Raw genomic sequence first — 26,313 nt, 5'->3', positions numbered from 1 at the left:
CCCAAATTTGATTTTTTTTAATATTTTTTTCCTAAATTACAAAACCATAACCCTAATTGTTTCCAAAAATGGAGTGGCAGGGGCAAGTGGCTATGGCAGGATGTCTTGGGTCTAAAATCATAAATTTTGGTTGGGTTTTCTACTCTAAATCCTAAACTCTATTTTTTATTCCCTACCAGTTGAAGAAAAAGCAATGATTTCTATTGCTAAAATGGAACCTAGAATTATACTAATGATTTTGAATCACATGATGAAGCTGGCAAAGCTACATACCTTTTCTACCTCATCGCGGAGTGCGTCAGCTACAGTGTCCAACTGGACTCCCTTTTGTGGTTGGTCTTGAACTTCATGTTGGCTTGAGCTTCTAGCTTCTTCATCTCTCTCCCTGAACGATTCCCTCTGCAAATTCATGAACTGCTCATCGCACATGTCGTACTCTGGTGCAACATCCTCGATTGCCTTCTGTGTTAGTTGGATTGCCTCCAGATCGGTGAGGCTCGAGTCATCAAGGCATGCAATCTCATCGATTGCTGGATTGATTGGAGCATCAAAGTCAATGACATCATCAAAAGTGTCATTCAAGAGCCAACATAGCACCTCATCCTCTCGGAGACCAGTTTCTTCCATCACTTCCAATAGGGCAAGGTGTGGCTTGGTTGCTACCTCATCTGTATTATAGGTAGAGGATGGATATGCATGAGTCAGGTATGAAGATAAGATGACCTTGCTTTCAACTTGCTCCTCAGCTAGGCTAATAGTACACTCCTTAGGCTCCAGGTCTAGGTTTAGGTCATCTCCTCCACCACTTGTTGATGGACTTGCTCTACCACTTGTGGATGCAGGACCCCCGGGCTACTCACCAACATCCTCATCAAACTTGCTAGTCGCAAGGAGAATGGTAAGGGCTACATCTCTCTCGATCAAATGAATTGGGTAAGATGACTCATCCCCGATGGGAATAGCATACTCATGGAGAGAGATAGGGACATTATCCATGGCCCTACCTAGTGTCTTCTTAAAGCTAGCACTCTGGTCAAAAGAGCTCAAAATATCCAATGAAACCCATTGGTTAGGGGAGTTAGCAATCACAACAGATTTCCCATGGATAAGTCTTTCAAAAAATTGAAGAGAGGGATTATCAGCAGGAAGGAGAGCTCTCAAGTGTGACTCAAGATGGAATGCCTTGCAGAAGATAGGATAAACTTGATTTGCAGAGGCATGGGAATCAGTAGATGAAATCCACTGGTCAAAAGCCTCTCTAGGGGAAGCCATGAGTGTAGGAGGATGCTCGGGAAGATGAAAGAGGAGGCTGTGGAATGCAAGGTTACTCAAGAGTGGGAAACTAAAAATGTGAAAATGACCTTAGAAGTGTACTTTATAAATGGGCATTGCCCTTAAAAATTCTCTTAATTTTTTGGAAAATCTCTCTCTCTCTCTCTCTCTCTCTCTCTCTCTCTCCCCTTAGCTATCTCCCTCTCCTCTCTCTCTCTCTCTCTCTCTCTCTCTCTCTCTCTCTCTCTCTCGTTGCCCTTAGCTATCTCCCTCTCTCTCTTTCTCTCTCATAGACGCGTAAGCTCTTTTGAGGATGTCAATACACCTTTCTTTCTATCCCTTCCTTTGTGTCCCTCATTGCTCTCTCTCTCTCCCTCCCTCTCTCCCTTGCTCTCTCTCTCTCTCTCTCTCTCTCTCTCTCTCTCTCTCCCTCCCTCCCTCCCTGTGTGTCCCTATTCTCTCTCTCTCTCTCTCTCTCTCTCTCTCTCTCTCTATCTCTCTCTCTCTCTCTCTCTCTCTCTCTCTCTCACACACACACACACACGATCATCATCTTGTTGCCATCTTGCCCTTAGCTATCGATGTCATGGACATTGACTTTACATATACACTTTTTGTATTTTGTTAGTGGCTGCACCCTTTGGATCAGTTGTATCTGGGTTTTTTTTCAATCTCATAGTCTCTCAAAGACCTTAATTAACTTTCTTATTTTTCCCTTTCTCAACTTAGAGGTGCAAATGAATAAATGAAATCTTAACTCTCTCTCCTCTAATTCTCTACCTTTCTCTCTCTCTATCCCACTCTCCATCTCCCTCTTTTTGTCCTCGTCTCCATTGTCATGGACATTGATTTTACATATACAATTTTTGTATTTTGTTAGTGGATCCACCCTTTCGATCTGTTGTATCTGGGGTTTTTTCCAATATCATAGTCTCTCAAAGACCTTAATTAACTTTCGTATTTTTCTCTTTCTCAACTTAGAGGTGCAAATAAATAAATGCCTTTGTATTATATATGATTTCTATTCATACATGTAACAATACCTCATTGCCAAGTGCATTGTTGAAGCACTAAGGATCCAAGAAACTGGATATTATGAAATATGTGCCATCATGTCTCTACTATCTCTAGAGTATGGGGGGGGCAACAAATCTTACAAAGGATACTTGTCTCATCCCTATATCTAACTTTGCGATTATCAAGTCTAAAATAATAGTCTTGGGGAGGGCTTGCTGTTGCCAATTGCAATTGATAAATCGCATATATCTATCATTTTCTACTTCCATAGTTTCTGCCCTTGTACTATATGATTAAAATTAGCTCTTTCTACTTCCAAAGACCATCCAAATTTATGTCTTCTATTCTCTCTTTCTCTTTCTTTGTAGGTCTCTCTCTCTCTCTCTCTCTCTCTCTCTCTCTCTCTCTCTCTCTCTCTCTCTCTCCCCCCCCTTTAACTAAACCTCTCACAAAAACAAACAAAATATTATTACAAAAAACATAGAATACTTTTCTCTCTCTTGGTCTGTCTTCTAAGGTACCCCTCACACAAACAAACATCAAATTTTTTTGAAATACTTAGTTTACGATATGCTCTCTTCCTACTCTATTTCTCCACAAACAAAGAAAACATTATCAATATCATATCACTCTCTCTCTCCCTCCCAAAACTCTTTGATTAGGTCTTGGACGGAAGTTTCTCTGAGAGATTTTTGAATGTGGAAGAAAAATGTCAGCAAAGAGGAGAGAGAATGACTAAGCAAGAGTGGAAAGAAGATATTTTGAAACCAGCTGCTACTAGAAAGTGGCGGGAATGAATGTTTGAAATGTTTTGAAAGAGAGAGAATAGGGGGAGAGCTGGTTAGGAAGTCAAAGTTTGGGCCAAATTGTTGAACCAAATGGAAAACGTGAGATAGTTCTAGCTAGGGGATAGTTTGCCCTGGGAGGAAAACAAGGAGGCCTGACATGGTTAGGGCAGGCTTGCCAAAGATAATTTTTTATTGTGAACCACCAATGACATTTTTTGGGGTATTTTGAAAAAAAACTGAAATTTTCCCTAGATTTGGGGAGCCTCTGTTACAGAGAAGTCCACATGGCATAATCTCCTTCATGGATACCATATTCCCTTATCCAAGCCTCTAATATTTTAGTAATTCTCCAAGGGCCCCTTTTTCAGTCCAAAATTTTTGTAATGATCTAAGGATGGTTGGTCACAAGGTGTTCCAATAATCAACATGGTTATAGAGCAACGTTGCAACATGGTCTCAAAGGCGAGTTGCTAAAAGTTTTCAAAGTCTACCCCAACTCTAAACAAAAGAGTTCCTCTCAAGTTAAGGAAGCTCAATGTTTAAAAAAGTTTCGAAGTTTGCGAACTCACTAAAAAGCCACTTAAAAATGGCTAACCAGTTTCCCATCCCCAATTGTGGGGAGACCAAAAGCTCGATGGATCCAACTATCCATTGTGAAAGGTGAAGGTTTGGAGTCACTTGTTGCTAAAGGAGATTAGATTTGAGACCCAAGGACTTCAAGAATGTTGAGCAGTAGTCATTATTGCAAATCTAGCTATAGTTTAGAGTTGAGTAGTGCAGTTCACTTAGATATATGTGGTCCAATGCCCACAAAATCCCTTGTCTAATCATAGTACTTCCTCACATTCATCGACGACTATTGTCAAATAATGTGGTTATACACTCTAAAGATTCTTCGAAGATAGAGTAGTGGAATTTACATCAACAAAGTTTGATAGGTACTAAAAAGAGGGTGGAATCAAATGATAGTTGACCAAGGCAATAAATTCCCAACAAAAATTCAAGTGGCAAAAAGATTAAAATGAGTGATTGTGGAGATGGGGCTAGGCATGCTTAGAGGAAAGATCTTCAACGTTCATTCTATCAAAAGGTCAACCACATTCTAAATCAAACTACCACAAAGGCAATCGAAGGGAACACGACATAGTTGACCATCAACAAGCATCTTTAGGTGTTCAAGTTAGACGCTTGGTTCCACATGCATAGCAACACCTAAACTGAGCTTAATCCAAGGACCCAAAAGTGCATCTTCGTAAGGTACAATGAATTATTTGAGGCCTATCAATTGGTTTAATTCATTGACATAGAACGTTCTGATTTGCTGAGATGTGATCTTTCGAGAGATTAAATCCCCAAACAGTGACGTAGCCTCAAAATCACTTTTCAATGATGAATTGAACCTAATTGCAATAGCAAACCCTGATCTAGGATTGGATGACATCACAAATTCAAAGCCAAATCTACATCTAGAGATGAGATCCATGAAATTGAGAGAAAGTGTTCCTGTAGTGCAGCGGGGCAAAAAAAAAGGATTCCCCAAGTGAGGCTTTTGTGGATAGATACTCTGAACCCATTCTAATGAATGTGATTGCTAGTAATTTCAAAATAGATAATCATGTTGTTTTGCATATGAAAATGCTAATGTTGATAGGAAGAGGTTGATCTTAATTCGATAGACATTGATCTCTAGTCAATCAATGGATATGATGTTATCTCTACGCGTGCACTGCTAAGCTCAAATGTGTGCCCTCAAATTCCATTATGTAGTTTGAGTTCCTATGCAGAGGTAAGCAATTTGAGTAGTGATGTTGCTTCATTGAAAGTTGCCTTTCAATATGAGGGATGTCTGCCTGAAATAGAGCATTTATTGTTTCCATGCAAATGTGATGGAGAGGAAACAAATGAAACTGATGTGGTTAGAAATTCATGGTCTCGTTTATGGAAGGGGGTGGATGGTAAAAGGAAATACGCAAGATGGAGTTTAAGTTCATGTCAAAGAATATGTTCTATGTGTGGGAAGGAAATCATGAAACAATGGCATAAATGTCAATAATTGATAAGGCATATAGGGAGTTGCAATTGAGGCACATAACAATCGTATATTTTGATCGATCGGAAGACAACTTAAATTATGGACTTCAAAGGATGAAATGGCATGTAGCATTTTCCCCTCTATATTTTGCAATTAGATCTAAATTTAGATATAGTAATCTTAAGCTGCTTTATTAATTTTCCATTGTTCCTATATTTTTCTTGTAGACTTAATGAACAATGCTATCATTTTATTTATATTCCTTTGTTGCTATCTTTTTCTCGTAGACTTAATGAACAAGCTATCATCAAAACAACCTATGGAAGTGTAACCTTAAATTTTTTTGAGCTCCTTGCCTCATGAGGAGTCCAGTAAAGTAGAGAAGTGGAGAGCAAAATAAAAGAATCAAAAAAGGACACGGAATGCCTTGTCTCAAGGCTTCTTGTCTTGTCTTGTATTTCAGATGATACATTACTTAATTTTTTAATTTATTACGTAAAGCTTAATAAGCCTTCTATTACCTTCTCATCCTCTTAAGTTCTTAAAAGGATAAAGACAATATAAAATTGGAGAAAGCAATGGACAACATAACAAGTAAGATGCCCTTATGGCACTAAGGAAAGAAGCTAAAAGGAGAGCACTATTCAATCCTAAAAAGGAATTCAAACACAATAAACAAGGTAATTTGAGTGCATTTTTAGAGGTCTCGTTTTCTAAGCTGTGTCTGGCATAAATGATTTGTACGTTTTGAATTGCCTTGATCCTGGACTTAGTAATGAGTGAAAGCCTAGATTGTTTGCCCCTCACTATGATTGTCCTGATACAATAGTGAGTTCAAAGAAACTTAAGTTCATATCTTAGCAAAAGACTCTACTGCTCCTATATGAATTAGCTTTGTTCCACATGGAGAAGTTGTCTTGCTAGCATTGATGTCACCTTTGTATATGTAACATAGATGGCTTGTAAGATATGTCTTGTTTGAAAAGATTAAGACAACCATTGTTAGTTTGGAGAGTTTGTGTACACTCTCAAGCATGCTTCGTCCTATAGCAATACCTGAGCAGTACTTGCAAGATATCAAAATTAAGGGAGAAAGCACATGTTCTCTACATTACAAGCTAAGGATAGTGAGGTACACCTCAAGGTAGGAAGAAGAGAAGATGGCACACCTCTATTGTCATCAAGGCTTGACCCTATAACCCACAGAGTGGTTTTTAGATAATGTTTAATCCTTGTTCCTGACCTCTCCATTATTCAATCACAAAAACCAAGCTCTGATTATGCCATCACACCCACCCATAATCCTTTGACAATAGAGTATTCCATTTCATCCTATGCTTGAGATTTTAGTAGCTTTTGGCCTTTTGTGCGATGTTTGTGATTGCTATGTCGTTCTATTACTTGAGATATTTGGACTTATTAAGATTTGAAATGTATGTTTCGATGTAGTTCTTTGATATATTACGTAGAAGAAATGGCAAAAATAATGTAAGCCCATAGGAGAGATGCATGAGAAATTTTGAGAGGCCACATGATCGCAAGTTATTTGATGGTGATAAATATCGAGAGTAGATACGATTAAGAACATGTGGTGATATGGCGGAGACGCATGTTATTTTGGATAGACTTTTAATGTATACTATGTTTTTGATCACATGCATGGACATAACTTTGGTCAGCGATCTTATGGACCACTTCGTAGTATGCATGAACCTTCTTTTAAGCCTCTTTTGAATCATGCATTTAGCAACAGGATAATGATGGAACATTTTGTAACCATTTCACGAAATGTATCAATCTGGATTGGATATTCATGTCAAGCGTCTTCTACAGATATAATGCATATAATAATCATACTCATTTCACTTTGGACAGCTCAATTTCAAGAAATGTGATCCGTAACCTCACTTTTGAATACTTTCTGCTCTGAGTCATTATTGGATGGGGAACCCTTATCCTCTTTGCTCCTTTGATTTGCATACCCCTTCAACAAATCTCGCTTGCTTTTTCCTGCTCGTCTATTGACTCTCTTAAAAAATGGGACTCTTTCTGACTATCCCACCTTAAAAATTTTTTGGCATCCCCGGATGTCTGTCCTTATCACTAAAGAGCGAAGTCTGAAGGGGGAAAGAGAGAGGGGGGGAAGAGGAAAGGGGGGTGGAGTTTCTTTCTTTCTTTCTTTCTTTCTTAACACATCAAGACCACTTTGCCCAAGGCAGCGCTCGGGGGGGGTGGGGGGGGGGGGCGGGGGGGTGGCTGCCTTTTGGAATGTCACAAGAATAACACCACCCTTTTGGGAATGTCACAAGAATAACACCACTTTTGCCCCCTGTTGGGATTATAACACCACCTTTGCCTACCAGAATTTCTTGGACCCTTTTTCCAAGATCAGAAGAGAAACGCTAAATTCTACTTTCATTATCCCTCATCTTTGATCTTAGACTATCAATAGTGCTTTTAATAACTCTCCAACAGAATAGAAGAAAGAAAAAAACTACAGATCTCATGTGAAAGATGTGAAAATCAACCTGTGCAAAACAAAGATAATGAACTACTTAACAGAAGGAAGCAGCTCTTCTACATTGCTGAATATATAAATTAACTTGTAGAATACAAAGAATGTTGGTAAAAGAAAACCCCATTCCCATCACCTTAATGTTTACATGCAAGAAAATTAATAAAGGTCATACCATGTTGCGAAACTATGATCATGGATCTGCATGCTCTGCCCGTGACCATTCTCCTTCGTAAAGTTGCAGACCATAGCTGAACATTAGCCCTTTCCGGTCTGCACACATGCAGTCATGAGCACCTTCCACAACTTTCAAGATAATTCAGAATTTGCCTGCATACCCATGTGTAATCAGTTGCGTATTTTTAATTCATGCTCAAAAGCTTCCCATCTTTCAAGCTGGCCAATCAGATGTTGGGATGCCACGCTTACGAAACCATGCAGGCATATGAAACCTCTCATACAATGCTGGTCGTATGTCCTCTTGTAATGACAGATGCTGTAGGAGTGGCAAAAGCACTCCTAAGAGCTGAAGGCAAATAGAATGAGGTTAAATGTGAGCAGCATCTATAAACACAGCTGGCTAGCTGTCTATATTGTCAAGCAGAATTTCAAAACACGTGCTTCTAGATTAAAATATGTGCATGCATACCTGCTGGTCTTCTGGATGTTCACCAGTGAAAGGAACACAAGGGATGCCATTCAGAGGCTGAAGAACAAAGCTGAAAGGATTATTGTCAATAATCACGGTTCGGCGCATGTCCCTTCCCAGACAAGACAGGTCTTTCACATGTTCCCTGTATCTTCTGTTGGAAAGATAAAACCATTGAATTAATTCACAGGGGAAGCTTCTAAGAATCACATTCTTTCAACTATCAGGACTGCTTTAGGTTAGAAGATTAAGATTAATCTCCTCAACTCACAAAGAGTGATATGCACGCTTTATTCTGAGCACTTTGGTATCAAACCTCTCAAAATAACCTTCAAAGATCCAGACAAGAACTATTTAGGTAGCTGAACCACAAGGATTCAAAATACAAGCACATGCACACACCCATATGCACAAAATCTTTCCAGGATCCCTTCGGTCCTCCTGACAACCAAAACGTCTGACAAAATGCAGTCACATTATCTGATTATGTAAGAATGTAAATATCGCAAATACTGATAAGACCATCTGGATAAATCCAGAAAACATGTGCAGCAAAAGACACCATGCACTATTTAGATTCATAGGTCGTTGACGAGGCTATGACACATATTCATCATGCATCAAGGGATTGCTCTCATGTATGCATCACATCCAACATATCCATACACACAAGCATAGAGTTATCAAAGGGCATCTGAGGTCAGGGCAGATCCAGTCATCATGAAAGCTAGCACTTAAAGTTACTAAAATTAGTCCAATATCCCTTCATCCAAACTCCAGCTGCTTGTAAAGCTAAGATTATTAGTCATCTTTGCCCCTACCAAACAGATGCTTCTAAGCAAATATGCATTTAGCTACTCGGGTGCTGCACTGCAGAATCCTTTGCACCCAAGCCACAATCCAAAGAGATCCCAACCAGATCCTCTGTACACAAGGACAACTCCATATAAGCAATGAGAGATCGACTCAAGAACTCCGTTAGTGCAGTAGTGACACCGTCCATCCACACGGTCGCTTCAGCCATGGGGGACAATGGTAAGGCCCGCATCATGGGCAACATCTAGAAGACATAAGAGATCTTCCGTGGCCAACGGTGGCTGGCCCATAACCACGTCCAAATTGTAGATCTGACCTCCTAGGGTGCTTGCTGCTTAGCCCAGTGTCTCTATCGAAGGAGTCCAAGCCATCCCCTCTAGCAAAAGACGACGTCCTATATGTGTCGTCTAGGAAAAAGCCACCTCCTCCACGTGCTCTAAGTGACCTAATCTGGATGGCCAAAACCACTCTACTGGATCCCATTGGACCTCACAAAGGGGACAGCCCTCCCAAAGACAAATGCGCCACCGTGGTGCATCCTGGTCCGAAATGCGAGATGGGCCGATGGACCATTCCTTGCCCAACCCGCCCACTACTTTGATCATCTGCCACTAAAGCGAACCCAAGCTCCCATCCATCTCTGGGTCTCCCATATACACCAATTGAAGAAGCCCTCCTAGCCCCACTCTGAAGAAACGCAGGGCTTGGTCCTTGCACCTAAGCATAATCCTCAAGGGTACTCCTGTCCTAGAAGATCGACCTGCCCGATTGACTACAAGCATATGGTCCTACCCGCCACGACTCAAGAATGCCTCCCTCTTCCGCGGCCCTACCCCTCAGAGATGAGAAATACCAGTGAGCCGCGCCTCTGCCTCTATGGGGAGCCTACTCCGAGTCCTAAAAGAGCTGGCGGGGCCACTGCCTCACTGTGTCTGTCCTATGTGAGTCCGCCGTCCGAGCATGACAACATCCTTATCAGCAAGAGGTATTGTATGACGCCATGCGAGGACGACCTGGTTGGCCACCAAGGCCCTGCCTGCTAAGGAGAGTTGGTCAAGCTCTAATAGAGAAGCTTGCACCGCACACTCTCTAGTACGAAGGCAATCTGTTTGCTCTAATGATACGTCCATGCCCACCTGGCATCCAAGCTATCTCAATGTTTGTTCACTCGAAATTCACCAAAAACCATGGGCAACCCCCCCAATCGAAGATCTCTAGACATCCTCTGTCCTTGTGTAAGGAAGCTAACTAATTTGGTCCATTTCGTCCTAGCCCCGAAGGCCTCATAGTAAATATCTAAGGCCCCTTTGACTACCTAGGGCTCTCTATAGAACCCTCCACCTAGAGGGCTGTGTCATCCGTAAACTCTGAGTCCAATAGCTCCTCCTCCAGTGGGATTGGGGGCCTCATCCCAGTGAGGCCTACAGCCTAAAAGCGCAAAACGTAACCCAAGGCCTCATCTACGAAAAAGAAAAGAAAGGTGGCGCGAGGGCACCCCTACCCAATTGAGCGGAATAGAGAGAAGGCCTTGCCACAATGGCTACAAATAAGCATCTAACTAAAGCTTGACTCTAATCCATGTCTGAAAAGCCTAATCTATGTATGGTGCCCTCCAAGAAGGAACACTCCAACCTATCATAGGCCTCTCAAAATCCAAGAGGAGGATCACAAGAGGCTGAGACTCCTCCCTAGCCCAATCTAGGGACTCCCAAAAGGTGAAGATGTTGTCTAGGATGCTGCGTTCCTAAACAAAACCTGTCTGCATCACAGTTACGCTGAAACGCGTTTCAGAGCCCAGCCAGCAGGCCTGAAACGCCGTTTCAGAGAAGCGCCGTTGTTACGCTCTAGCCGAGGTAGCATGACCTCGGAAGAATCAGTCGACATTTCCCTTATAGGATCTATCTTTGTAATATGTGTGTTTGCGCTTTATGTAAATGATCGGGAGGGATTAATGTCAAGGTCCTAGGTGAGGGCTGATAGCACCAGACTAGATAGATCTGAGACCAAGGGCCTAGTGCAAAGATTGTGCCTAGGGGCAAGGAATTAAATGCATCCCAAGAGAGGGGTGAAATGTTGCAATAGGAAGGCCCTATATGGATGACATGTGGCATCTAGATCTATCTAGGGATTTGGGGTCTGTCAAGGCTAGTGAGAGAAGATAAGGATTTGGATTTGTCCACGTGAGTGTGTGTGCAGCCCTATCTCTCTTGCTTGGTAGTCTTGGCAGAGTTGGCTGGGAGGAATATGAAGGTGCTACTCCCGTGATTAGGCAGAGGATAACAGAGGGGAAGAAGAAATGGTGTGTGACAGTTGGTATCAGAGCTTAGGTTGTGTAGGGGAAAGGAGTGGAGCGTAGACCTGTGGGCAACGCATGTCGATGGGCTGGACGTGGGGCCCTACGAATCGACGAATGAACAGATTTCAGACTGGGGTCCCGTAGGTGGTGGATTTACGGAACGCGATGCCCACAAGCGAGGAATATAGCGATTTCGCAGCGGCCGTGAGCAGTGACGGGCTGATGGTGGTCTGGTCGGTCGTCCAGACTATTAGATGAGGGGACGCGTCGATTGCGACGTCGATGTGCAGCACCCTTTTGACGAAGGCAGTTCGAGGGGTTAGCTGGAGAGTAGATCGTTAGCGCAGGTCCTAGTCTAGGGTGGAGATCGTCATCGACGGGAACGGTGTGTCAGTTGGTATCACCGGAGCCCTGACGGAACAGGGATCGCTGAAGGCACGGCGCCGATCGGTGACTCACAGACTACAAAGGGTTCGACAGCCACGTATTATTTACAAGTAGACAGTACGTGGAGGGTTGATCCGTGACAGGGGTTAGACTTGAGTTCCTTATACAGGTTCTGATCAGAGAGCAGGTTTCGTGGACATCGGGATTTGTGATTATCTCACGGGCCTAATTGGTGAACGAGTTCATAGACCAGGGAGCTCTCTGCCACTTGTGTCAATTCGGTGTTTTTTTTTCTTTTGAGTCAATTTGCTGATGCTCCGCTTGCATAGAATTTACGGTCTACGATGGTATAGGGACATATGATGCCTGTGTAGATGCCTGTGTGCTTCAGTTAGAATTTGACTGCAGGAATTTCCCTAGTACAGGGAAAAGCGCCATATGTGATACATGCCTGTATTAAATGCGTGATCGGTGTGAAGGTGGGATTGCAGGAATTCCCTAGTATAGGGAATTGTGTTCAGAGTGTCAGTTTGTGATTACAGTGTTCTAAGGGTGTTAAAAAAAAAAAAAAACCCCAAAATAAAACACCTATTGAACTAAATGGAAGCAGAAGAAGGGGCTTCCAGGAGGGACCCTGGCGAATCAGGAGTCCGGCCGACCCAGCAAGGATCGCGCCCAGTAGCTCACACTTTATCTGGCAGGATTGCATTGCTGGAAGATGCCTTGCAACAGTTGTTAGCGCAGCAATTACAAGCCAACGCAGGGCAATCTGAACTTAGGAGAGTGCTACAGAGTATGTCTGCCAGACCTTCTCGAGAAGAGAAGGGAAAGGCTCCAATGGAACTGGAGTCTAGTGTCCATACGGTCGAGCCTAGGAAGGCTAAAGTGCCAAACATTGCTAATTACAGACCGGAAAAGTATTCTGGTCGGATGAACGACCGTAGCTCCGATGTCATTGAGACCTGGCTACACAAATGGGACGAGGCGTTCGCCATTTGTGAGATCAGAAATGACATCAAAAAGATCCGCGAGGCCACCCATATGTTTAGTGAGGCTGCGGATCGGTGGTGGATTAAACAACAAAAAGACGGGATAGCATCCACTACCTGGGAGGGGTTTAAAAGAGAGTTCAGGAAACACTTCTTACCTCCTGACGAGGCATCCCGAGCTTGGGATCAATATAGGAACCTGCGTCAGAGAAATTTATCAGTGGCAGAATACACTGATAAGTTTCGAGAGAGTGTAATGAAGGTTGACGAACCCCTGCCTCAATCAATCCAAGTAAAAGATTTCATATTTGGATTGAATGATCGAATAAAAATGGAAGTTCGGGCTAAGTACGCGAACACGCTAGATGATGCAATAGCTATAGCCTTGAACTACGAGGATGCCAAGGGCAGCAAGCCAAGTGGGTTTGCACAGGTCGGAACCCAGTATGGGTATCCGAAGAAATCTGGGTTTAAGAAGAAGTGGACTAGTAGAGGGAGTGGTTCGCAGCCGAGTGCTCAAGCCAAGCAGGCGAGACCGGCTGAAACTCCTAAACCAAGTACCACCATTGGAGTGAAGAGAAAAGTAACTCCAATGGCAGCCCGGGCTTGGTCTAAGTCTCCCTTGAACCCGGAACAAAGGGAAAAAGCGAGGAGAGAAGGCTTATGCTTTGGTTGCCTTCAACCTCATCAGTGGAGAGATTGTCCACGTAATAAAGATCGTCGGATGGCTGAGATGGTGATCTCAGAGTGCGACGTGGAGATGCAGGGAAGTCCCGGAGCGGAAGAGATGCAGATTCAGCTAGCGGGATCTTCTCAGAGGTTAGTACCTTGTTTGTTCTGTGTGTCTGTTACTAAGTTAGTGACGAGTGCACCTGATAACATCCTATCTAAGCCCGCAGCAACGGGGTATACAGCCTTCAATGATACGGAGTTAATCAAAATGAAAGGGCAAGTGGCCAGTCATGATGTCATTGTGTTGTTTGACTCAGCGTCAACTCACAATGTGATTAACTCCAAACTCGTGAAGAGGCTGAAATTAAAGACAAGTCCATCTGACTATGCGTATACAGTCAGGATGGCCGATGGAAGTTCAACTGAAGTATGGGACCAAAGGGTTACCCAGTTGGAGCTTCGGATTCAGGACTATACTGAGAAGCTTGATTTTGAAATAACCAAGCTTGCTCATGCGGATATAGCCCTGGGAATGGCGTGGCATTCTAGGAAGAATCCAGCCATTGATTGGAAAAAGCACGTATATCAATTCAAGATGAATGATGTGCTTTATGTCTTGCGAGGTGAAAGAGATATACCTCAGGGACCGTTGGTTTCCGTGATGGAAATCAGAAAGGCTCAAGTAGAGTTTTTGTACCTTTGCACCGCATCGGTAGAGTCGGTGAATGATTCTTCGACTAGCACTGATGTTACGCAAAGTGGTGAGATGGCCAAGTTGGCTAATCTCATAACAGAGGAGTTCTCTGAATGTTTTAGGGATGAACTACCTTATGGGTTACCTCCAGAGCGGAAAGTTCAGCATAAGATTGAACTGATCCCAGGGGCAGAACCTGTAAATAGACCTCCCTATAGAATGAGTTTTACTGAAGAAGCGGAGGTGCGTAGGCAACTGGAAGAATACCTCAAGTTGGGGCAGATTCAACCAAGTTTCTCACCTTTTGCTTCACCAGTGATATTAAAGAGGAAAAAGGATGATACGTTTCGCCTCTGTATAGATTACAGAGCATTGAATAATATCACTGTTAAGCACAGGTATCCGATGGCTCGGATTGATGATTTGCTAGATGCATTACATGGAGCCGTGATTTTCAGCAAGATAGATCTTAAGTGCGGCTATCATCAGATCCGGATTAGAGCCGAGGATGTGCATAAAACCGCTTTTAGAAGCAGGTTTGGTCATTATGAGTTTTTTGGTAATGCCCTTCGGACTTACCAATGCTCCAGCGACCTTCGTCATGCTTATGAACGATTTACTACGTCCGTATATCGGAAAGTTCGTAGTACATTTTATTGACGACATTTTGATATTCAGTAAAAGTCTTACTGAGCATTGTGAACACTTAAGGATAGTGTTCAGTACTTTGAGGAAAGCCAGTCTTTATGTGATCAAAAAGAAAACTATACTGTGTATGGTTAGGCTTGAGTACTTAGGATTCATAATTACTCCACAGGGGGTAGAAATGGATCCGAAGAAAGTGGCTGCGATACTAACTTGGCCAATCCCTCAGAGCCTGACCGCGTTGCGATCATTCTTGGGATTTGTCCACTTTTATAGAAGGCATATCAAAGGATATTCCGAAATAGTATCGCCATTGACTGATCTGACCTCAGATAAAGTACCTTTTATTTGGGAACAGAATCAACAAGAAAGTTTTAACACCATAAAACAAGCTGTGGTCTCAGGACCGGTGTTAAAGATAGTTGATCCCCAGAAACCGTTGTTCCTAGAAACCGATGCAAGTGGCATTGCGGTAGGAGCAGTCCTCCTTCAAGAGGGAAGGCCAGTAGCCTTTGAAAGCAAGAAGCTTTCTCCCTCTCAAAGGAATTGGCCAACTCATGAATTGGAGTTGTATGCTGTTATCCATGCTTTGAAAACATGGAGGCATTATCTGTATGGTTCAGAGTTTTATGTGGATGTAGATCATGATACTCTGAAACATTTTTGTAAACAACCTGACTTGAGGGGCCGCCAAGCTAGGTGGGCAGAGCTCATGCAGGAGTTTAATTTAACAATTCGGTACCGAAGAGGAAAAGACAATAAGATAGCTGATGCGTTGTCTCGCATTATGCACAATCTGAGTTTCACGGTATTAGAGAGTGCTCTAATGACCGAGATCAGAGAAACTCAGAAGGTGGACGAGTTTGTCCAGAGCTTATGGCCTAAGGCTCATGTGTTAAAACCCGGGGAAAATGAAAAGGATGACCTGGCATCCAGAAAAGGCCAAACTTATGCAAGATATGCCATAAGGGATGGTATGCTAGTTAGAAATGGCAAGGTTGTAGTACCTGGTCAGAATGATCTCAGGCAGAGAGTCATTCGACAATGCCATGATAGCCCGTGTGCGGGACATCCAGGTGTCGAGAAGACATATGATCTCGTGAAGCGAGATTTCTTTTGGCCAAAGATGAAAAAGCATATTCATGAATATGTGACACGGTGTTTCTCGTGTCAGGTAAGTAAGGCCGAACGGGTGAAGCCACCCGGACTTTTACAGCCCTTGGAAATACCACTAAGTAAGTGGGAGAGCATTTCCATGGATTTTATTGTAGGGCTACCTGCAACACAAGGAGGGTATAATTCTATCCTTGTGGTGGTTGATCGTCTAACCAAGATGGCTCACTTCATTCCGACTAGAGAGTCTATTAGTGCCCCGCAAGTAGCGGATTTGTTTATTAGACATATATTTCGTCTGCATGGATTGCCTAGATCCATAGTGTCAGACAGAGATGTCAGGTTTACCGGTCACTTTTGGACAGCGGTATTTGAGACACTAAGGACTGAGTTGGGAATGAGTAGTGGGGATCATCCTGAGACGGATGGTCAGACGGAGAGAGTCAACCAGACTTTAGAGGATATGCTTAGGGCATATGTATCATTGAGGCAACATACATGGGACAAGTGGTTGCCATTGTTGGAGTTTGCCTACAATGATAGAAAACATTCATCTACTGGGTTCAGTCCGTTTGAGCTGAACTATGGTTATAGACCAGCCAATCCGACTATAGTTGGAGTACCTCAGAAAGTGCCTAGTGCCGCGAACTTTGTAGTTCAGATGCGGGAGATGCTAGCACTTGCGAGAGCTAATATCCGCCAGGCTATGGATAGAGCCAAGGTGTATGCGGATGAAAATCGGTCTATAAGAGTATTTGAAGAAGGAGAAAAAGTTTTTCTTAGAATTCCTTCGCACTCGAAGTCGTTGACTTCAGGAGAGTGTGCTAAGTTATCACCTCGATACTGTGGGCCGTGGTTAATTCTAAAGAGAATAGGCAGTGTAGCCTATAAATTAGAATTGCCACAGGGCTGTAAGGTGCACCCGGTTTTTCATGTTTCACGTTTAAAGAAATTTTTACATGCTTGTGACTCACTAATCGAAGGTGTGGTTTTGTTTCAGGAGATAGAGGATATCGCAAGGCGCAAACCAACAAGAATCCTGGACCGAGGAACAATGCAAATACGAAATCGGAAGATACCCACGGTGTTGGTTGCATGGCATGGTCAGCCTCTATCCGAAGCTACTTGGGAATCCGTGTATCAGTTGCGGAGAGTGTTCCCAGACTTTATCATCGAGGACGCTGATGTCTGAAGAGGGAAGGAATGTTACGCTCTAGCCGAGGTAGCATGACCTCGGAAGAATCAGTCGACATTTCCCTTATAGGATCTATCTTTGTAATATGTGTGTTTGCGCTTTATGTAAATGATCGGGAGGGATTAATGTCAAGGTCCTAGGTGAGGGCTGATAGCACCAGACTAGATAGATCTGAGACCAAGGGCCTAGTGCAAAGATTGTGCCTAGGGGCAAGGAATTAAATGCATCCCAAGAGAGGGGTGAAATGTTGCAATAGGAAGGCCCTATATGGATGACATGTGGCATCTAGATCTATCTAGGGATTTGGGGTCTGTCAAGGCTAGTGAGAGAAGATAAGGATTTGGATTTGTCCACGTGAGTGTGTGTGCAGCCCTATCTCTCTTGCTTGGTAGTCTTGGCAGAGTTGGCTGGGAGGAATATGAAGGTGCTACTCCCGTGATTAGGCAGAGGATAACAGAGGGGAAGAAGAAATGGTGTGTGACAGCCGTTTCCTGAAACGCGTTTCAGGGTCTGAAACGTTTCAGGACCCTGAAACGGCTGGCTGAACGTTTCAGCCAGTCTGAAACGCGTTTCAGAGCCCTTAAAACGTGCCGTTTCAAACAACACAGGCTGCTAGGTCTCCAAAATCACATTTTTTGTCTTTTTGCTTTTGATTTTGGTCTCCAGGCTCCTTCCACTCCTTCAGCCTCATACTCTCTCCATCCTCAAGGTTTTCCAGCCCTCCTTCAGCCCCATTCACTCCTTTCCTCTCCTTTCTCTCCTGCAGCCTGCTTCAACCCTCCATCATCATCTACTCCCCTCCCTTGCTGACGTGGCGTTTCCCCGTTTCAGCCCTCCTAGAAATCCCGAAACGTTTCCGCTGTGCTTAGCCTCCTAATGACCTATCATCGATGCATGTGGGCTCCGGATCCCATGCTCTACAATGTCCAATGAGTATATCCTCCTCCCCTGTGAAGAACAAGTCAATGATCCTCTGTTGCTGATGTCATTGGTCTTCTATGGATAACATGAGTGCTCGTCAATGTCTAATGACCTCTAACACAAAGAGTGCTGCCCATCTCTGATCCTAGTAGTCTAGACAACCTATCGCATGTCTCTGTACCCTCTATCAAACAAGCAATGGTATTTGCCTCTAATCTCATTGATTGGTAATCAACTTCACTATCTACTAGAGGATTCTGCACGTATGCATATATCTAGATAAATCCAGGAACATGCCCAAACTCATCCTCTAAAAACATAACATAGTGCAGTTCCAATCTCATGATAGTCACTCATAAGGCTGAAACCATAAATTCCATCACGCATACCAGGACTAGCTGCTATGTCATTGTTATGTCCAAGATCTATGCATCAGTGCTTGACTTCAAGGTCATTAGATTTGCGAAGTGTTGAGGACTTAGAGCAGCAGGACAGGCTGGGTTCCGGCAGGACAGGCTAGGTTCCGGCGTGATCATGGCACCATGGATCACATTCTCACGCTCAAGTGTATCATCGAGGCAAGGGCACGAAGCAGAGGGTTACTATTGCTTTGTGGATTTTCGCAAGGCGTTTGACATAGTCCCCAGAGCCCACCTCATACGACGCCTACAAGATTTGGGTTATGACCAAGAGATCATTTGGGCTGTCATGTCACTATACGAGAGTCGCAGGCAGGGTCCGAGCAAGGTTTGGGTGGACAGACGAGATCATAAGCACTATTGGGATCAAACAAGGGTGTCCTTTATCACCTACCCTGTTTGGCCTTCACATAGACGAGCTCGAGACAGTGATGCAGACACTAGGAGGGTATGGTTGCTCTCTTGCTGGCACGCTGATCCAGATATTGCTTTATGCAAATGACGTGGCTCTTCTATCTTCCTCTGCAGAGGGACTCCAGAGACACCTTGGCGCACTTCAGTCTTCTTGTGAGTCTCATGATCTGAAGGTCAACCTAGGTAAAACCAAGGTTATGATCTTCAATACATCTCGAGCCGTCATGCGCCAGAAGCAGTTCATGTTTGATGGGTCACCTATTGTGATAGTCTCATCATACACATACCTTGGGGTTTTCTTCTTCGGACCCATCTTCACTATGAGACCTGCGATGCAGGCACGCTTGGGCAGAGGATACGCTTCATTGACTAGACTAGAGAGGCAGTGCTTCCATTCGCACTTTCAGGATCCACGGACCAAGGGGCTGCTCTTTGACTCCTTGGTCCGCAAAGCAGGAATGTATGGCAGCCCTTGTTGGGGGCCAGACTTATCGGATACAGAGTGGACACGGGTGGAACGACTACATGTTCTCATGCTATCACAGATGATTCGCAATGAGCCATACGTTCCTCACCAGATCATTCAAGCTTGGTTCGGGTCATCTCCATTACAGCTAGATGCTGCATTTCAGGTTATCACATATCTATATCGAGTCAGAGAGTATGGGGATTACTCTTCTGGACGCAGCAGGCTGCCGTGGCTAGCATTGTCTTCCTCGATGACACTCTCAGCAGGGGGTGACCAGAGATGCTAGTATGCACGCACAGAGAGATGGTTTGAGGGATTGGGGCTCCACATGGACAGACTCCCTCCCTTCCAGAACAGTATGGACGCTCCATTTTCTCCCCTCATGTCACACGATGTGAACCAAGTAATCCGTGAGGATCTCTTACAGCTACTCACATTCTAGACCTGGTTGGGGCCGAGTTAACTCCCAGTGAAGCTTAGCTTCTACAGAGATTATTGTTTACATATCACACAGGAGGGTTTCATTGACCCACCAGGATACACGCAAATCCACTTACCCCACTCACTGAGGATTTCTATTGGGTAGTTCCGGGTCTCTTCACATAGACTTCATATCGAGAGTGGCAAAGCAGAGCGCCTACCTAGGAGAGGCGCTTATGCACATTATGTGACATGCAAGAGGTTGATACAAAGCACTTCATCTTCAGGTCTCCCGTTTACTATGAGATCAGAGGGCGTTTCTACTACCTCTTCAAAGATAGCTATGGGATTTTGTCCCGATTCCTCTCCTATCCAGATCAGAGATGCTTGGCAGGCTTCATTCATGAGGTAGTCAGACACCGCGAGAGGACACTTCGATCATGGAGACAGGAGCAGACCTCTTCCTTGGCAAACCCCTCTCAGAGCTCTATCACAGAGTTCTTTCAGCCATATCACCTAGACTCCCCCAAGACGAGACCTCGACATGATCGGGACCCAGAGCCAGTGACTCAACAGCTCAGACAAAGGACTGGCGTGCAGATTTTACACTTGGAGATGTTCCCTCCATGTTTCGCGTCGGAGCACGGCTAACAGGGGTTACTGTAGCCATTTTACACTTGGAGATGTTCCCTCCATGTTTCGCATCGGAGCACGGCTAACAGGGGTTACTGTAGCCCTTGTTAGGCGTAGAGCTATGACCAAGAGACGTCATTGGACCGCACCATCGAGTGGTCAACAGCACTCTATCGCTGACTTCATGCTTCCAGTGCCTCATCCACCCCTGATGCCTTGATAGTGATGATGATGATGATGATGCTGATGATGATGATGATATGACTGATATGTAGTCGACCACCGACATGACTATGTTGTACGGCTACCATTCTGCATTTTTTTGCATTCTGCATTGGTGTGGATGCTCGTTTAGTAGCTCCACCCTCACAGCTCGCTTGTATCAGGATTTTCACAGTCTCATAGACCCATCGGTTTTCCAAAGACTTTAATAAACTTTCTTTCTTTCTTTCTTTCTAGAGTTGAAGGGCAAACTCAGCCGTGACAAAGGCTAGCACTAAAGGAGAAGGCTAATCATAAAGTAGTCCACATTCTCTTCATTCAAGCTACAACTTCTTGGGAAGACTATACAATTTCATTTTAGTCTCTCCCAAACGAGCATCCAAGCAAAAAATGCTTAGATCATCTAGCTGATAGGGCAATGCACCGCTTAAGATAGAAAGAGTTAAACACAATACCAGCAGGCTGCAACATAGACGAAAACTTCACAAGGTGAAATGCGCATGTCCGTTAATACGGCAAACGCATATATCCAGGAACATGCCCAAACTCATCCTCTAAAAACACAACATAGTGCAGTTTCAATCTCGTGATAGTCACTCATAAGGCTGAAACCATAAACTCCATCACGCATAGCAAGGACTAGCTACTATGATTCTGCATGTATGCATCTCCAAAAGTAGCTTAAGGAATTCTATTGCATCAATTATCCTTTGGGAATCCAATCCTCATGGAAAAGTATGATAAACGAATCCAAAATGAATGTTCAATGATTACATCTCTAGATTTATTTTTCCCCTGATTTATGTGGACTGTGAGGGAAAGAGGGGAGGTGTGGAACGTTAGGAGAGGGAGACACAAGAAGTGCAAAAGTCGGTTCTCACTCATTGCAAGTACCACCACCAACTGAATTATCCAGCTCGGAAGAGTCCATGAGTCAAGAGCCACACCACAAACTCATAGGTTTTATTAGGATTAGGGATTCACCCTATGACTGTCTTAAGACAGTCATAGGGGTCATAACTTTTAAAGGGTGGCAATGTGCCTTTACCCCAACAACCTCCCACCTAAAGGCCAATGTGCCTAAAGGGGAGAAAAGAATAAAAATTACAGCAATATACAGTACTGTATACAAGACCATAAAATAAGAATGGTCTCATCCTAATCCCATGATGTGGCGACAATGTGCAAACCGCTCTGTAGGCAAGCTCTTAGTGAGCAAATCTGCAGGATTATCATCAGTATGCACCTTCACAAGCTCAAGTCGCTTGTCTTCAAGTACCTCCCTGATGAACATAGTTACCAGCCGAAACGGAAACGGAAGAAACGGAGTTTCCGAGCCCCGCCGAAACGGAAACGGAAGAAACGGCAATATGATACAATTTATGTATAAAAATTTATTTTTTATACATAATATAATTATCAATAGAGTGCAAATCATACATAATACAAATTACAATTATCTATACTTGAAGGCTGAAGCTTCAGGCTTCAGCCTTCAAGCATCAATGCATCATTCATGATTCATGCCTCTATGATTCTAAATTCTTGAATGATGCTTCAATAATCTGAAATCAACATGTATCATGAGTCATGACTAACAAGTTTGGCATTACAAGAATCTGAAATTTAGAAGTTTGAAGTACTTAAAAGTTTGAACTTAGCACACAAGTTGAAACTTGAAACTTGAAACTTGACAGTATTCAATGTCCAGACTCCATAGATGATCATGATTCATGGTCCACAAATTTCATGATCATGATTCATGACTCATGACTCATGAGTCATGCAAGACTCAAAATAAAAGCACTCATGGATGATATAAAAAAACAGCAGGACTACTGATCATCTGCATCATCCATGGACTCCTCGTCATCGTCATCCTCTGCGTCCTCAGATAAGTTCGAGGCATCTGTGTCACTGTCTGAAGAAGAATCATCAACATCAGGATCAGGACCATCGGGTGCAACTGAAGTACTAGCACCATCTCCAGATGGTTGAGTGTATGATCGTGTGTGGTGTGCTGGTGCTGACAGCTCCTCATACAACATGGTGTATATGTCCAGCTCCTCCCGTGGGATATCTGGTATGACCTCCATCTTCTCCACGTCCACCTTGTCTACATTCACTTGGCGAGGTTCGGGGCAGCCGGCGGTGAACTCAAGGAGACGGAGGTTGCAATGACAAAACACCAACCGCTCCAATTGAGCCGTGCTCAATCTGTTCCTCTTCTTTGTGTGAAAGAGGGCCCAAGTGCTCCAGTTCCTCTCACAAGGACCGGAACTGCAGTCCTGTGAGAGAACACGTATAGCAAGGCGTTTCTGCCATAAGCCAATTAAGCCGAGATAAGTATCAGGAACTTGATAACTTTAAACATATTTGTAGTAGATAAAACTTCAAATTACTTAACGACTAAGCTCCAACTAGTGGCGTTGGAACTTGTCTCTTAGACTCTTACCAAAGTAGGAGTACAGTTGCCATATTTCTCCCACCAGGAGACAGGTTGCAACTGTGTCTCTCGGAGCCTAGCTGTAGGTCGACCAAAGGAGAGGCTGTGATTGCGGAACAATAGAAGTTCATCCTCCAGTCTTCGTTGCATCTCCAAGTCACCACTCGTCCAATTTTGTAGATACTGTTGCATCCCCTCCTCCAACTCGTCATTCTCATATTGCTCTTGACTGCGCCAGAGCGGATGCAATACATGTGCCACCGCATGGATTGGGCGGTGGAACCAATTCCACCGCTTATTCCATATAGCACGGATGGACTCAACCCTAAATCATGCCACAAGAAATTAGAATGCATTATGCATGCAAAATTCATAGACTATAGATAATAGTACATACATAATATATATCTGAAAATTCCAGGCTTCATGATAACAAATTGCCATTTAGTAACTGCAATAATTATACATATTACAAAAGTAAAAAGTCTTACTTATCAGGCGATAGGGAAGTGTTTCTGTTGAGGGCCTCTCCAATCTTGTCCATAAACTCGTACAAGAGCCCTAATGTGCTTCCCTCCATGTCTGTGATGCGAAGCACCGTGTAGATAGGATTAATCGATTTGATTAATGCCTCCGCCTGATTCCACCAAGACTCATCCATGATCATGCGAAAAAATTTGATAGACTTTGCTTGGCCTCTATCATCCCAATCTCCCCACTCCCGAGACACAACCGTGCGCAACAAGCCCTGGCGCACTCGCACAAGCCTCTCCACCACTATGAACATGTAAGCGAACCTTGTGGTTGGAGGTTTCAATAGCTCAAGGTCACTGTAAGCCCGATAGATGCTGAGGACTTTGGGTCTCTTCGTGACAAACTTCACGATACTGCGGGCTGTGGAGAAGATGGCATCAATCCAAGGTATCTTCCCTAGGTCCTCGATCAAAAGATCAAGGCAATGTGAGGCACAGGCTGTCCACACAATCTTAGGGAACTCATCTTCTAACATGGCACCCATTGACACACAATTGCTGCCATTATCTGTCACCACCTGCACCACATACTCAACACCTATCTCCATAATGGCTGCCCGTAAATGCTCCCAAATATACAGCCCTGTAATCACTGTACCTGCAGTGGAAGCGTCTATGGCTCTCAAGAAAATGGTTCCCTTGCAAGAAGACACTAAAATATTGTACACATTCCTCTTGCATGCATCTGACCATCCATCGCATAAGAGTGTGCAACCATATTTTTTCCAAGTCTCTTTCAAGGGCTTCATTTCGTCTTCCACACATTCCCTCTCTCTTCTTAGCTCTCTTGTCCGCAAGGCCTCATATGTAGGCCCTTCCCATTCATACCCAATGCGGCTTACGGCTCTCATGGCCTTCCTCCATCGTGTAGTCTTCGCCACATGAAAGGGTATTGCACATTGTATGAAGAGCTTTGTGAGCTCACTAGTGGCCTCCTTCACTGCTTGCTTTTGCAAGCGTGCTTGAATGCTAGACCTTTGCAGTGATCCTCTTTTCCCCGCACTAGCATCCACACTAATTGATCCATGTGGCAAGGGTGTTCTTGTGGCACTAGGACCTGCGCTCGATGTAGTTGATGCCCCTCTACTTCTCTTTGCAGAACCCAATGTGCTGGCATCATCCAATGGCTCAGTGTCAGCAGCCTCTTCTTCATCTTGCAGCCCTTGTCCTCCACTTTTTGCAGCCAAGGCTGCCATACGTGCACGCTTCCATTCTGCTAGGCCACCTTTCACTGCAGTAGGCACGAACTCACAAGGTCCTACATCCTTGCAGGGAACACCTGCTAGATGGTCTTTCACCCGTGTGACAGACCCCGTCTTGCTTATGCCGCAATAGTTGCATCTCCACTTCTTGGAGCCACCGCCTCCTTTATAACTATCCAGGAGGGAGACATGGACCCAATAAGCATCTCTCGGCATTGAGGAGGATGGAGAGGTGAGAAGGAGGATGGACAGGTCACAAGTGACTCGTGAGAAAGGATGGGAGGTAGACTGTAGAAGGAGGATGGAGAGATAGAGGTAAAAGAGGATGGAGAGGTAGAAGTGAAGGAGAATGGAGAGGAGGAGGATGGAGAGGTAGAAGGTAAGATTAAAGAGAGGATGGAGAGAAGAAGGATGGAGGGATGGAGTCAGGAGAGCAGGCTGCCAAGCTGCAGGCTGCAACTTGCAGGATGGAGAAGATGGAGCAAAGGATGAAGAGGATGGAGAGAGCTCAGAGAAGGATGGAGGTGAGGGCGGGTCCAAGAGCAAAGGATGGGATGGAGAGAGCTTGAAGGATGCTGAAAGGATGCTGGAAGGATGCTGAAAGAATGCGGGAGGCGGCGAAAAACAGCAGCGGCGAAATTCTGGAAGAAAACCCGTTTTTAGGGTTTCTGGAAAAACAGGAAAAACGAAACGGCGTTTCGTTCCGTTTCGCCGTTTCCGTTTCTTCCCACGAAACATTCGTTTCGTGCAACTATGCTGATGAAATGGTATTTCACATCTATGTGCTTGGTCTTTTAATGAAAGACCGGATTCTTTGCCAACATGATAGCACTCTGACTATCACAATGCAAAACTGGCATATCTCCTGTAATGCCCAAATCTCCCACCAGCCGAGTAAGCCATATTGCTTCCTTGCAAGCCTCAGTGGCTGCAACATATTCAGCTTCAGTGGTTGACAGTGCAATGCATTTCTGCAACCGAGACACCCATGATATAGCACCTCCTGCAAATGTGAAAATATAACCGGTAGTAGACTTCCGGTTATCTGCATTCCCTGCATAGTCTGAATCTGTAAAACCATGCACCAATGCATCCTGCCTACCATAGCATATGCACAAGTCTTTGGTACCCTTGAGATACCTCAATACGCCTTTCACTAATTCCCAGTGCCGCTTGCCTGGATTTGCCATATACCTGCTGATGACTCCCACCGCAAAAGCAATATCCGGACGAGTGGCAACCATGGCATACATCAAAGAACCAACTGCAGATGCATACGGAACCTTGGCCATCTCAGCCTTATCATCATCTGATCTGGGGCTGTCCTTACTGCTGAGTTTTAAATGTGAAGGCAACGGGGTACTAATAGACTTCCCTCCTTCCATTTTAAACCTCTGCAGTACTTTGTCAATGTACTCCTTCTGTGACAGAAACAAAAGTCCATTGGACCTGTCACGAATAATCCGCATACCAAGAATATGGTTTGCATCACCCAAGTCTTTCATGTCAAAAGACTTATGCAGTTGCTTCTTCAAATCACTAATCTCCTACTGA

The 26,313-nt window shown here is 44.1% G+C and overlaps 2 protein-coding genes across 3 annotated transcripts in view; both read right to left on the bottom strand.

Annotated features, from left to right (window-relative positions):
• Window positions 1-7,401: 7,401 nt before the first annotated feature.
• The window catches only part of LOC147899392 (Haloacid dehalogenase-like hydrolase (HAD) superfamily protein), a 58,856-nt gene continuing 39,944 nt past the window's right edge, over window positions 7,402-26,313 (bottom strand). The window contains exons 5-7 of one of the 2 annotated variants that reach the window (XR_015541447.1): window positions 8,274-8,427; window positions 7,800-8,150; window positions 7,402-7,637 (exon numbers count right to left, since the gene is read on the bottom strand). Coding sequence is in view for 1 of the 2 variants with exons in the window: in XM_087378547.1 (XP_087234673.1) it covers window positions 8,016-8,150; window positions 8,274-8,427 (289 nt within the window). In the remaining variant the exon portion in view is untranslated. Of the gene's footprint in view, window positions 7,638-7,676; window positions 8,151-8,273; window positions 8,428-26,313 lie in introns of those variants that run through there. The other variant, XM_087378547.1, reaches the window with a different exon arrangement.
• On the bottom strand, window positions 22,414-23,216 carry LOC147899393 (uncharacterized). The gene is made up of 2 exons (XM_087378127.1): window positions 23,034-23,216; window positions 22,414-22,896 (listed from the first exon to the last, which is right to left on the bottom strand). Exons 1-2 carry the CDS (start codon window positions 23,214-23,216, stop codon window positions 22,414-22,416), a joined length of 666 nt encoding a protein of 221 aa, XP_087234253.1.

The sequence above is a fragment of the Dipteris shenzhenensis genome, chromosome 8 (assembly GCF_047967505.1).
Source record: "Dipteris shenzhenensis isolate YYH24624 ecotype China chromosome 8, Dip_SZ_1.0, whole genome shotgun sequence".
Taxonomy (NCBI): domain Eukaryota; kingdom Viridiplantae; phylum Streptophyta; class Polypodiopsida; order Gleicheniales; family Dipteridaceae; genus Dipteris; species Dipteris shenzhenensis.
Note: the sequence above shows the minus strand (reverse complement) of the source record. Positions and strands in the feature narration are given on the sequence as shown.